This window comes from Nomia melanderi, chromosome 5 (genome assembly GCF_051020985.1).
Source record: "Nomia melanderi isolate GNS246 chromosome 5, iyNomMela1, whole genome shotgun sequence".
Taxonomy (NCBI): domain Eukaryota; kingdom Metazoa; phylum Arthropoda; class Insecta; order Hymenoptera; family Halictidae; genus Nomia; species Nomia melanderi.
This window is the reverse complement of record NC_135003.1, coordinates 10,068,347-10,082,382: the sequence shown is the minus strand read 5'-3', so window position 1 is coordinate 10,082,382 and position 14,036 is coordinate 10,068,347. Positions and strand designations below refer to the sequence as shown.

Genomic DNA, 14,036 nt, shown 5'->3' with positions numbered 1-14,036 from the left:
TTTCGTTTTATACAGCCACTGTTATGAAGTGAAATTTTATTATATAATGTCCTAGATCCTTGTCTCTATCTGTATCGTGTACATTTTCCAAAAAATGTTTCGCATTTAAACGATTCTTTCGATAAGATGTTTAATCAATGAGAATGATCGTCTTGGAAGTTCTCGGTAGTCGACGAAGCTCTCGCAGAAGAAAAATAGTGGCTGGGAATTTACGACAACGTTTACTGACAAAAAAAAACTTCTTACAATAGTTGAGTTTACATACAATAATTCTTGCATTTTTTTGTGGAAGGAAAGGGGGATGGGGGGAATGTGTGTATATAGGCGCGGTTCACGAAACTACGCAGAGTAACATCGTAATAACATCGAATATCGACATCTTCGCTTCTCTTCGATAATGCGGAAGCGAGGTCGGGTTCTCGAAGAGGCATCGAACACGAGTGTATAAAATACAAACTTAATACGATAAACAACCGACAATGGTGGGGGCTTTAATCGGCTCCGTGGAGCTTTCGCAAATATAAAAAGTACGCGTATATCACAATCCAGAATAAATTCACACGCGGTCCCTGCGTGTTCATTAAAATATAGGCCAATCGCCACCCCGTACGCGTCGAGAGAGACTAGAATGATTAAGAAATAAATCGACGATTGAAAACTTACATGCTTAAGAACGATTACATAATAATACAGGTATTATTGGACAGTTATAATTACGATGAATAGGACGACGATGGAGGATGATCGTTTGTTTCCATTTCTTTTCCGCTTTTTTTTTCACTTTTTCATCATTTTGATTGACAGAACGCGTCGTAATAATGCGACACAGCGTTTTGTGGTGAGGAATTCTCACAATAATAAAACACCGAAGAGACGCGATCAATGTTCGCGATGAGCTGCGTGATCGGTCGTTCGCGTGTGCCGGGGTTTCTCATCGGGAGCACTCAATTTTCATTGAAATATAAAATTCTTGAAAGTAATTCATTTGAGATGAACGTGTTTTGATTATTTTCAATGTTAAATGTGAATTTTTCTGTACCTGTATTAATTTTGTATTATGTCGTAGTTAGAAGAAATGTTTAATGTTTGAGACCTTTTTACTTTCCAATTAAAATCACTTATACACCAATGAAATGAATACTGTTGTTTCACGAGAAACACCGACAAGGACGAACGTTTGATGACTGGCGCATTAATTGGAAACGCTAGATGCATAATAATACTACACGAAGTACTTAGACACTTTTTAACATTTTTTTTTTGCTCCGTGTTCGAAAAGAAAACAGTAAACAACGTCCGTCATCCTTACCTATGCAGATAACTATATCTTTCCATTTGCATTGCTATCGTGTCCTAGTTTCGTACAAAGCGACTTCGTTCGTCATTTAATACAAAAACCGTTCACACGTACACATTAATCAACGCTCTCGTCAATTCATATACCGCCGACTGTTGCTTAAATTTTCACGAATGTCACAGTCCAAATATTAACTCTGTCAAAAATCTTGCCAAGGAAATTGACTTGCAAAAATATTTCTGAGAAATTTGGAGAACAGAAGTCAATGTTTTTGTCGAAGCTGTCTCGAAACAATATTCGCGAGGTGTCGCGAAAAAATTCAGCAGATTAGTCATGTTTAACAAACACGCTCTCGTTGAACTTTTTCCTTCGGACGAATAAGAAACTATGGACGGATGCTGATTTCATCTTCACTTTCGATACTAAGACTAACATTCCGAAACACAAGTTCAAAATCATCTGTCGTATCGAAGACTTTTACTCGAACAGTTTCAAAATTTAAATGCTCAGCCCTATTAAGTTATTCAAAATATTATCTAATTAACAGTCTTTCGTTACTCAATGCAATCAACCCTCATTCTTTCGCCTCCAGCGGTACACGTGTCACACAAAGAAAACGCAATTAGAACAGCCAGTCAGCTAAGAGCAACGTTCTCAGCCATTTTTACCATACTCGATACCATAAAAAATAAAGCACACTCACGCATACATCTATCGATCCATATCTGCTTGTGTCTCCCGAAATCGCTGTGAAAAGTCAATCTTCTCGAACACGGCCGGAATTCTACATTAACTTTGTTCTCCGACTTCAAGAGGATCGTCAAATTCGTCTCTGTACATAAACCGATCGGACGATCGATCGTTTGGGAAACATTATTCTTCACTGAGAGGGAAAAATGGATCGGAGGGATGTCGGAGACATCGCGAATCCAGTTCTCAGTCGGTGCACTCGGACGCGAAGCTCTCGAGATCGACGTAATGTCCGTTCAAGTTGTCCTCGAGCAGCTGTGCCAGATCCCTCCTCAGCGTCTGGAATTCCGGCCTGCGGTCTGGATCAGCATGCCAGCATCGGGATATCACCCTGAACAGCTCGCTTCGGCAATGCGAAGGCCTCTCCAGTCGATAACCGTTCTGCACGTTCCGCATGACTTCCCGTGCCGTCATGTCCGGGTACGGTGTCGAACCTGCGGACACAGACAGATTTTTTCCGTTATTGGCGGGATTAACGTAATGAGGAATATCGTCCATAAAATATGTTCTGCTTGCGTCGAGACGGACGGGCGAGCTTGAAAAATGTATCAAGTGGTAAATAATTATGGATTTGGGTCGTTAACTTCCTTGATATCAGTGGGAATACGGTAGATGCATCGATGATTGAAAATAAATATAAGTATTAAGGAAACGTATTGTTATTCTCCACTGAAAAGTAGCGTTACAAATGATTTGTGAAGCGATTTCATGTTTTCGGACCGAATTGTTCATCATCGAATATCGCGTGACGCTTCTTCGGCGAATTCTTGATTTCTGTTTAACACGGTACCGCGAAACATTGCGCAATGTTATTTATGCAATCACAGCTCGGAAATAGTCGCTACCGTACTAACAATGGTGACCAAGATGCGATTCAACAGTAACATCAGCAATTTTTTCATCAGAATCTTTTTTCTTTACGTAGAATAGTGTTCTCAGTACAATCAAAAATTTTGCAGATAATAATACCTTTACAATAATTCCTTTCCCACTATCAAGGTGTTACATCGAGATATCGAAAAGATTAACTACCACATTCGAAAACAAGAATGGGACAGGAATCGAGATAAAAGTGAATCGAGAATACCTAGAGTGACGATCTCCCACATCAAGATCCCGAAGCTCCACACGTCAGTCTTGGTGGTGAAGAGCGAGTAAATTAAGGACTCGGGTGCCATCCATCTGATAGGCAGCGCGTTCCTCCCGTGCCTGGTCTCGATCACCTCGCCGTCCTCGTTCGCGAATCTGGACATGCCAAAGTCCGCGATCTTGCAGAGCTTGTTGTGGTCCACCAGCACGTTCCTCGCGGCGAGATCGCGGTGGATGATCTGCGAAACACCGAGACAGAGATGCACTGGGACGTTGATCGACATTTTTTCTCTCCCCCCGCGTGTATCGTCGACGACACGGGTGGACGACCGCAGGTGGACGCGCTGTTACGCAACCGCATCGCGTGGTGTCGCGTGACAGGACGCGCGAAATTGTATCCTTCGCGGGCAGGTTCCGTCGGCTTGGGCGAGAAGAAACTCGACCTTCGTCGCGAAAGCTCTTCTTCATCTTCCTCGCCGGCGAATTTATGAGACGAACTTTACGAGCCGCGGAATCCACGGCTCATCACTCCGTAACACGGGCGGCGCCGCGCGGTCTTTATTACTTATTATTATTTATTACGCACGGTGATTTATCGCTGCGTATTGTTACCAGCCCGCGGAAGCCAGAGTTCGAAATTATTCTCCAGTGCATCCATCAGGAGCCGAGACGTTCGAATCGGGGTAGAACGCGAACACGAAACTGAAATTGCAACTTGATAACGATTCAACGTTGAAACGATAATGTTAAAACTTCGGATATATCGAGATCAATTCTAATTATAGTGCGGCGCATGAATCGATTTTGCCAATCCTTCTGTTGGTTGATAGAATCTCCGCGGGATGGTTAATACACTTCGAGCCCGCCGGCGATAGTATTGCTTCGCCACGCGTTCAACTCACCGAAACCGACCGCGTGTGGCGCTCTCACCGCGCATTAAAGTCTCCGGCCGTACTACTGACGCGCGCTGCTATACCGCGCATTGAAGTCTTTGGATTGATGGAACGAATGGGGCTTAATGAATGTTTTTTGAACAGCTATCAGTTCGAATATTTCATTTTGCATCTCGTAGCTTGATTCTTCGAATTTAAAACTTATTGTTTGAAATCGCAGTGGAGGTTTTATTGTATTAAAATCTGATTCTACATTAAATATCATTATGAATTGTCATCTTCCTGTGATATAAACATAGTGGTATAAATAAAATACAGAAAATATGTGTAATGAAATACATTGTTAACTTAAAATATTTGAAATATATTGGAGCAAGCTATATGTAGGATAATCTATTTCCAAAGAACTAATCAGTATAATTTATTCACTGTTAGAAAGGAGCGTTTCTCAACATCTTAATCAACATTCCTGGTAGTCAGAGGATCGAAAATAATCAATCATACTTTCTACCGGTGAGGAACGTAATAGACGGGAACCTGTTCCGAAAAGAAGCGGCGTTAGGCGGACCAGACGAAGAAAAATGTTAATTCGTCGCGTGCAAGCCGGTCGGAAAATCGGAGACCGTACTCGTCCGCGGCAGATGCTAATGAACCGCTGTGGCTCAATGTCAAGGCGAACTGGCTATAACAAGTACATAAGTCTTCGCTGTTTCTTTAATGACTTCATCTTCTAGATTTATTGCGGCGAGATACGCGTATAGCCAGATAACGAAAAACGCAAACGCCTTTTCGTTTGTCGTTTCTCGATGCGCTCGTGTTTTTGCTCGCTCATCAGCTCCCGGCCGACAAGAAAAATCCGTTTTATGCCTCGAATACCTGATTCTTCTGCTCGCACGAATACGTTCCGACGCTTGATACATTGTAGCCCAAAGAGGAAAACGTGACGCGTGGTTCTAGGGAAAATAATTTGACGATCTAATAAATATTAATAAGGGAATACTCGCGAAGCAATCCCCTTTATTACACAGCAAACCACTTTTTGTACTGCATAATTTAAATATACTTAACCTAAAATATTCAGTACCGAGAATTCTGTTTTTGAAGACCCAAAGACTGTACTTGAAATATCAATTATTTCCATATAAATGATTAAACACTTTGAAATACCTAGCATAAAGAAAGAAGTGAAAAATATAACTAATGACTCGATATCACAATAATGTAGAGCCACAAAATGACAGTGTATATTTCATTGTTTATCCGTGATATGTAATACAACTGTATCATGGTTCCTCGATAAAGAAACTGAATCTCCTCGATGCTCTATTTTACTGATCCCATCTGGTTCGTGTACAGAGACTGCAGCATCCAATTTCAATTAACCGTACAATGTATATCGGCCTCGAGAGGTATTTCTACGAAGTCGTATATAATCTTTGATTGAAATCGACATCCCGACTCTGTTCGCTCTCGACTCGTCCTTCCAACGACGAGAGCCCAGGATACTGATCCCAATCGAGGCTTCGTTCCTGTTGCTTGACGCCTGGAGCGTCTCGACTACATACATCTACCCGCGAATCATAACCGGTCGACGGTGATCCGTAACTATTTACCATTTTATAATCGGCCTCGGGCTTGCTACCGATGACCCAGGAACACTTAAACCTGACACGGGAATCGGCTATTCGCGTGCTACGCGTGAACTCGAAGTAATTCGCCTCGGCATGCGCTACACGCTTTAGTGGATAAGAATTTTCATGAAAGTGAACATATCAAGGATTTCATACATTAAATGTTATAAATATAATTAACTTTAAAATAATTTTATCTATTATTTCGAAATTGTTCTATTCTATTTCATTTTCTTGAGAACTTCTCTATATTCATCACTTTCCCCTTCTATAGAAATTGGAAACTTAAGACCACTGAAATCATTTAGTGCGTTCAATTCATATTTTATAAAACATCTGGATACATTGTTGAAACGTGTTATCACTTTTACTTCTGTAAACATTTATTTTCGAAAAACGTCAATGTGTTTTCTATTATCGAATTTATTTCAGAAGTCAATCGTTTTAATTGGTTAAAAATAATACGAGAGAATAACCTTCTGCTTAACTTTCTAATTTCTTTCTTTAAATAGTAACTAAAGGGGACGAATGCGTAAAGATCCGCACTCTGCTTAATACTTTCATGATCCTCTCAGCACACTAAGATCAGTGTGTGTTCTCGTTAACGAAATATCTGGTAAATGTTAAGTTTCATTTGAATGAACACGAGAACCATAAGAGAACACTGGCTAAAAGAAAATTTATGAAGCTGAATATCATCCGACGTCAGCCGTTAAGTGCCAGCGACAGCACTAAAAGAAACTCCATTAAGTATCGGGGGATGCATAAAAATATTTATTCTGTATTTTTTACGCGAACCACGCGCGCCGGGCAGGAAAGTTATAATCATGACGCTAGGAATGCCCGGCACGTTTCTCCGCGTTATGACACCCGTAGTCGCACGTTCCACGGCGTGAAATTTGGCGGACCGAGCGAGAACCTGATCCCCCGTAACTATTACACCTTCCGATCGTTACCGTTCGATTTATAACGATGACGTCCCACCTGCGACGAAATCTAAAATTTTCGAAGAATTTTTACGATCGTCGGTGACATGTTCATGAGATAGACTTTCATTAATTTCAAGCACGTGGCATAATAAGAACATAACTGAAACTAGTGACACACTAAAAAACCTGGTTATAAAAGATATAGAATTTATATATTACACATGTTCTCGTGTACGAAATAATATCGAAAAAAAAATTAGATACGATGCGAGGGAAGAATTAAATGGCAAGGGAATTCGTGACTCGCTGAAACAGCCCGGCGATCGATATATTTAAACTCGTCGATTTTCATTTGTTAATGACGGGAATTCTTTCAGCGACTAATAAATTCTATTCTTGGCGCGTTTCGTTCGAGTTAGACGGCCATAAAGCTTGTTTTCAAAGGAGCCGTGCCAAAAAGGCTGCGTCACGAAGCCCGGGTCGTTACTTTTCCTTCAAACATGGACAAAAGGCTACGGTTTAATTGATACAAACGTCTTTGCGTGTTTCCGCTAATGCAACTTTATTGCCTTTTACACTGTGCTGTTAGAGCGCCCGGAATAACTGTTCTCGGATCGGATTGACAGGTTTGCCCACTGACACTGATTTGACCGGCCAAAATAATACTCGTTTCTGGGTCTCGTCTTTATGACAGTCGGATAATATTTGAAGTACAAACAACTCCGTTGGCGATTCCTTTGTTGAACCGTCTTTTTTTTCGCTCTCGACCTTCGATCGCGGGCGCGTGCCTTCGAAGGACAAATGATCTTCGCCAACGCAACGCTTGAAGATGCTTGAAATTCGGCAAATTAAATTTCGTTAAGAAATTACTGAAAAATTACAATTCAACGAAAATACTAGTTATGTTCTTTGAATGCAAGTGAATCGATCGAAGGACATTTTAATAAATTTGTTTCATTTCGGTGTTTTTCTTTTGTTTCTTTTAGCGATGATTTATGGACTGAAACAGATCCCAGAAGAATGAGAACGGGTTTGACTCCGAATGAAATGGAAGCAATTTTTTTATTCAACACGGTAATAAATAGATGTTGAGCGTCCTGTTCTTGCTGCAACGCGAAGATCTGCCGAGCACGCGAGGACGTAAAATCGTAATAAATTTAGAAGCTGAGAGGTCCCATGGAAGCGATCGAAATACAAACGATGTTGGTGTTCTCTTGCGCTTAGCTAACTGAGAATTATTGCAATCCAACTAGCGAGGTGTTCCATGATACTCAATGAATCATACAGTAACAGCTATACTGGATTTTTACGCAAATTCAAATATCCAAATTTATAAACACTGGAATCGTATAATAATTCATTGTTATAACAACGCATTATTTGCCACGATAATAACACGAGAAGCATTTCAAACTTTCGTAAGTACATAAAATCTGCAGTCGAAAAGTGGTATATAATTGCAACAACAAAACAGAAAAGAATGCCAGAAGGAACAAAGATAATTAAAATGAGAAATGAGAATACGATCGGTTCGAATAGGAGTGTGAAACGGGCGAGGTTCGCCGTAATTTAATAAGCTACTATTAGACCTAAGCCTGCCATTATGCCTAATTCGATTTCCGGATACCTCAGAGGTAAATTCAATCCTTCGAACCTCTTACACGATGGTAATAAGGAACTTACCGTGTACCATAATTAGATTTCATATGCCGGTGCATCAGTATCTTCTGGAGGTATCGAAATAAATAAAAGATCCTGGCACGATCGTAACAAAAAGAAAGAGAAAATAATTACCTTCTTCGATGCCAGATACTCCATGCCTCTCGCGACGCAGTATCCGAAAACAGTGAGATCCCTAGAAGTCAGCGCCGCCGAATCCTCGCTGAAATTGTAGAAATCCTGTCTGGTGCGATGGTCGCGCAGATACGCCAACAGTTTCCCGTACATCACGTACTCGAGTATAAGGTAATGAGGCTCTGTAAACAAGCACGGTTACGTAATTAATGGCACGGTAACGGCCTTAAAGTATCGTGAAATGATGAAGTCCGATCGGCGGTTCAACCACGGGACCAAGTAAAGGAGCGTGCAAGGGATTAGAGGACCTCATGGCGAGAATATGAAGGGCTGTACTCTGAGGAGGCCCTTAAAGTAATTTAACCGGAGCACTTTCGGGCCCCCGTGGGTAGTATCCGGCTGATTGTAACTTATGGGCCCACTTTTGCCGGCCCCACGAGCTCGTAACTTTCATATTAGGCTAGCATTACCGGCCTCTAATAACTTCGGTTTGTTAAAGGGGCATTTCTTTCTTCCGGTCATTCGCTTCTTCCAGCTGGTCATAACATTTACATGTTGAGAGATGTATGGCCGTGACAGGCTCGATTATGAATGTCGAGATTCCTGCAACCGTGCCGCGAGTGAAGCGATAAATCTATTATTGAGTGGGAGAATATGACAGACCCGAGTTTGCCGCTTCGGTCTTTGGATATAGAATTTAGTGTATACTTAAAATTTAGGTTAAAATCGTGGTTGAGGTATTGTAAAATAGTTCAACGTTATTTAGGGTACAGCAATATGGAGGACTACTAGGTAGAAATTATTCTCAGAGACATGGAAACTATGAATTTACAGAATTTGATTCCGAGAGAGTTACAATATCTGCAACAATAAAGATATTTACGCTCATTCGAAGTCTTGAAGTAGACATAATTTAAAATTAAAATAAAGACATCAGTAAAATTGCAAATAACAAACTCGAGATCGCAGATGGCAGATAACTAGCGCCGAAAAGGGACTCCGCAGTCAGTTAACACAAAATGCTTTAATTCCTTCTGACGCGAAGGAATGCCAAAGAAATTTGTGCTTTACACCTGGCCGAGCTACAGGCCGAGCTACAGGCCGAGCAGAAGTATAGCCGTACGGCTGCCGAATAAACGATGCCGGCCTGTGCCCAAGCACGTCGTTGAAATTTGTCATCGATAACTGGTGGCCCTCGTATAATGATCGCCACGCGCGATGGTTTATAGCGGGAGGAAGACGTCACGATCGCGAGTGCGCGCGTCGCGGCGTTGCTGGATCAAAAGATACGGCAGAAAGTCGGCAGTTAATGTTGCCCTTAATTCATACGCGCCGCCGCGACGTGGAATCTCGGCCGGGGGAATAAACAAGCCGGGCCCCGATTAGACCGTAAAACGGAGAAAAAGAAGAAATCATAGAAAAAGAAGTCTGCGCGGCCGAAATCGGCTGGCGGAAGGATTCAGGAAGATTTCTCATTGCGTCGGACCAATTTATTTTTAACTATCTTCAGGGCACGAAGGGATCAAACGACCGTGCAGCAATCACACTGACGCTCCTGTGTGTTAGCGGCGAAGGTATCAACGAATGCGCCCCGCAAAAAAGGAGTCGGGCAAAAATAAATCGAGTTTACCGTGAAGTAGATATATCCCTGGCGACACGTGTGGGCTTCGAACGAAATAACACTTAACGCGCACCGAAGAAAAAAGGAAAAGGACCATTTTATTATTGCATTGACTTATGCACCGTCGCGTAAAAAGAGAGTTACGCGTAGCTGATCTTATGCGCGGTTCTTTTCCGGTGATCGTTACTTTCGCGAGGCTTGCTCTGCCCCACAATATTAAAATATAGCCGTTTATGAATATTAAAACACTTTTAATCTTGTGCCTTAAAAACTGCGCGGTGCCGCGACGCGGACTGAGGGCAGTTTCGGGACACACGGTCATAACCCGATAATATATCGGTAATAACTTGGAATAAATCGGTAATTCGGAAATCGTGCGCCGGAGTAATAAAGAATCTTTAATCTCGATAAATTTCTGTATTTTTCGGGGGAGTATTGTCGTCTCGTTTGTTTCGAATGTATCGTCCGCCGGATGCCCCCGTTGACCTTAATTATTCTCGCGTGTCCATGACCGCTCTCCGATTTTATGAAACACCCTGTATATGCGTTTGGCCTTCGACAGGGATCGAAGGATTTTTGTTTCTCGTCGTGAGTCGTTAGGAAGGGCGCGCGAGAGGGCACCCTTTTGACGAGAGTCGGGCGTCAAGGGACGAAAACGTCGCTCGAGAGGAATCTGAGCGCGCCCACCGGAGCCGAAACGATAAATACGGGGGCGGGGTACGGGGGCCGAGCGGGGGCAGAAATTCAGATGCCGTAAATCTTGCGAGGAGGTCCCCGCGACCCGTGTTTCTTCTTCTATGCGAGCGAAACGAAGTCGAAGATCCTTCAGGAAGATGCGCCGAAGGCAAATACATCTTCCAAGGCACTTAATCATCGTCGACAATTATCGGAATCGTCTTGTCCAAATGAATTTTGCTCACGACCATTGCAAATTTGGGAGCTTCCATCGAGCACGAGGATGCGTTTACGAAAATTCTCGACGGACATACGGTCAAAGTTACTTAGATCGAAGAATGATAATACGATAGAAGAGCGAAGGATCGAGACTTTGACGAGGAACATTTGAGTATCTTTTTTCGCATGCTGGTAAAAACTGCATTTGTATTCGATGCATTTTCGCGAGGCAGTAATAACGAACTCATTCCTTATGCACATAAACAATACTTCGTTTCTATTGAATATTCCTGTGCACGCTCCTCTTGCTTTTCATATTACGTATACCTGCCGTCGCAATAAAGCAAGTAACTATCACCGGCAGGACACACTTCACTTTTATCAATTTGCGCTTACTTTTTCCGATCACGTACGCTGTTCCAGGTTTCTTGGCCATTACCGGGCCGATTCTCTAACGACATTCAGCAAACGGAACCGACCGGATTGCCTCGAACCGTCTGATATTCACGGCGCTCGGGGAAGATTTAACGGAACCCCGTAAGAACAAATCACCGGGTTTTTCTAAGCGTCCCTTTAAAGAGAAACCACGAAAAAATCGTTCCACGAAGAAGGGACGAAATTTCATGTTATTGCTAGACGAGTTCCGCCGGCGCATTAGCATACAATCGCGAAAAAGGGTAGCGCACGCATAAATAGCGGGGGAAGCCGCCGGCCCGACGTCAAATCCAGATCGACCGGGGATTCTGGACGATCGTATCGATGTTGCCGGTATTCTCTGGCCCGCGAGCCCCATAGGAGCGATCATTTCACCGACTTAATAGACGTATTGTGCCATGAGGATCGTCGCCGTGGGGACGCGTATGGAAATTTATACGATGAGAACAACGATACCGACGAGCCACGAACGAAAGACGTATAATGGGCCTCCCCCTTCAACCACGGCACGACTAAAACTTCTGATTGTCTCGTCGCAGTTTTGATGTCTCAAGCACAGATTTGTCGCTAACGGCAAACGCTGTACCGCGTCGAAATATGTAATATCGTATTGTCAAGGTGTGAACTCTTATGTCGGCAACCAAACTGTCTGCGAGTAGCCAAATTCTAATATTGCAATATTTTCGCGCAAGTTCTTTATTTTCGAAGCAACGATCGATTTGGAAATGTTCAAACGATGGAGATACAAAGGAATTTTGATAAATTCTCAAGAGAACGGGACGAAATCGCGTAGAAGGTTTCAATGTTGTCACTGCGAGGTCTATGTCTGTTCATATGTGTGTAGAATGAACAGAATGTTAAATATTTGTATTTTTGTATGAGAAATAGACGCTATTTGGAATGATTCTTTTAGCTGACTTATTATACAATTTTGTTGGAATATTTTGTTTCTTGATCTTTTTTTAAGAAGCAAACAAAAGTCAGAAACGATACAAGGAGAACGCATATTGCATGTCGAAACAGATATCGTAATGTTTGTTCGTTCCGAGAATCTTCAGCTGAATCACGTTTAATTACCCCATTCGATGCAATTTCGAGTGGAATTGCGACGTAGAATCAATAATTGAGGAGAAGTTAGAGGGCAAAAATAACCTATCAATTAGTTGATTTAATGTCCTATTACGGTAAATGAGTATATAATGATATAACCATCCTATTTGGACATGTCAGACCTCCATTTATTCCGTTGCAATTATACTCGATGGCAACGGACAGATGTGTCAACTTGAAGATAAGCATGCACCTCGTTTTATAGGTAAATAAATTTCCAGTAGAGGATTTGTACAATTGATTTTTGATTAGTATAATTGCTTGACTGTAACGTTTATCCTTCGATATTCAGACAGCAGGTCTTTATTCCAGGATTTCTTGTGTTCCCAATTCTGGAAAGGACGCGTTTAATTGGTTTCTCATGAATTCGTTACTATCAACTACACGGAGCTCATTAATACGTCAGTTTTAACCTCGCGATTGCCATTATCTAGATTCATTACTCAATTACATGCGAGATGATTGCGCGTAAGCAGTCGCATCCTGCGAAGTTAACTATCGATCGATCTACCTCTTTATCTGCAAAACAATACCACGCACGTGCAAAAACGATTGCCGATCGCCTGACGTTCGCACGAAAAAGAAATATACGGCTGTCGCTGACTCAATGACAAAGAATGCTTCCCTTGCGCGATTCCCTAATGATGACTTCAATATGCATAGACTCGACGTTTAACGGCGATGTAATCGGCGTCGAAAACACGGAATCGTAAATAATTAAAGATGCATCAGCTTGTCAGAAGATAAAGCTCAATTTAAGAAGCGATTGCTGTTCGAAACCAGTTATCGCTACACGTTTCATGGGCACACTGAATGTAAAATAATATTTACACGGTCAGCTTTTCTAGGAAACTCTCTGTGTCAGGGTAGTGCGAGCTGCTTCCTTTCTAACACCGTTTAAGGACGCGCGATTCTATAAAAAGTGAAATCAATCATACAGAGAAATCCGATGAGGTCAAAGGAATGCATGTAAATTCTGAAACCTTGTCGATTGTCACGCTTATATTGAATCCATAATACCACTTTTATGGAATACAAGAGTAGTCATTGCCGAGTAGTAACAACAACAAATACTAACAACAAACATTTCATATTCCGTATTTCACACTCTATTAAAGTAGTAAAAAAAATGTTTTTATGACAGAGATAAAAACAGCTATCGAAGCACGTTCGATTTTAATGCAGAAACAAACACTCGGGCTACCTATCCTAAATTCTCACCTGCTTTATCAATTTAAGAGATAGAATTCTGGGAAACAACGAACAGAACGTTTACAGATTTCTTCGGAAATCGGGCATTTCAAGGGTAATAAATTGCGATTGCTGAGAAAATGTATTTGACCACTCTAAAATGTTAACTTTAAACTCGAAAAAAATAATTTCAATTTGGCAAGTTGACAGATATAAAAATTAAAATGATGGCCGACGAGCGTCCAAGGTGAAATTCCAAGAAAAATATTTGGGAGGCAAATTTCCGTCGAATATCACGTTCGGCGTGAACTCAAACAAATAAACTTCATCGAAAAGCTTGATTACTTAATCATCGTGTCGCAGTGATCTACGGGTTCCCAGTAAACGAGTCGGCACTTAAGA

General features: G+C 41.8%; 1 protein-coding gene across 1 annotated transcript in view; it reads right to left on the bottom strand.

Annotated features, from left to right (window-relative positions):
* The window catches only part of LOC116430833 (uncharacterized), a 249,049-nt gene continuing 235,013 nt past the window's right edge, over positions 1-14,036 (bottom strand). The window contains exons 6-8 of the mRNA XM_031985452.2: positions 8,384-8,565; positions 3,135-3,375; positions 1-2,481 (exon numbers count right to left, since the gene is read on the bottom strand). Of these exons, the coding sequence (XP_031841312.1) occupies positions 2,234-2,481; positions 3,135-3,375; positions 8,384-8,565 (671 nt within the window). The 3' untranslated portion in view covers positions 1-2,233. The remainder of the gene's footprint in view (positions 2,482-3,134; positions 3,376-8,383; positions 8,566-14,036) is intronic.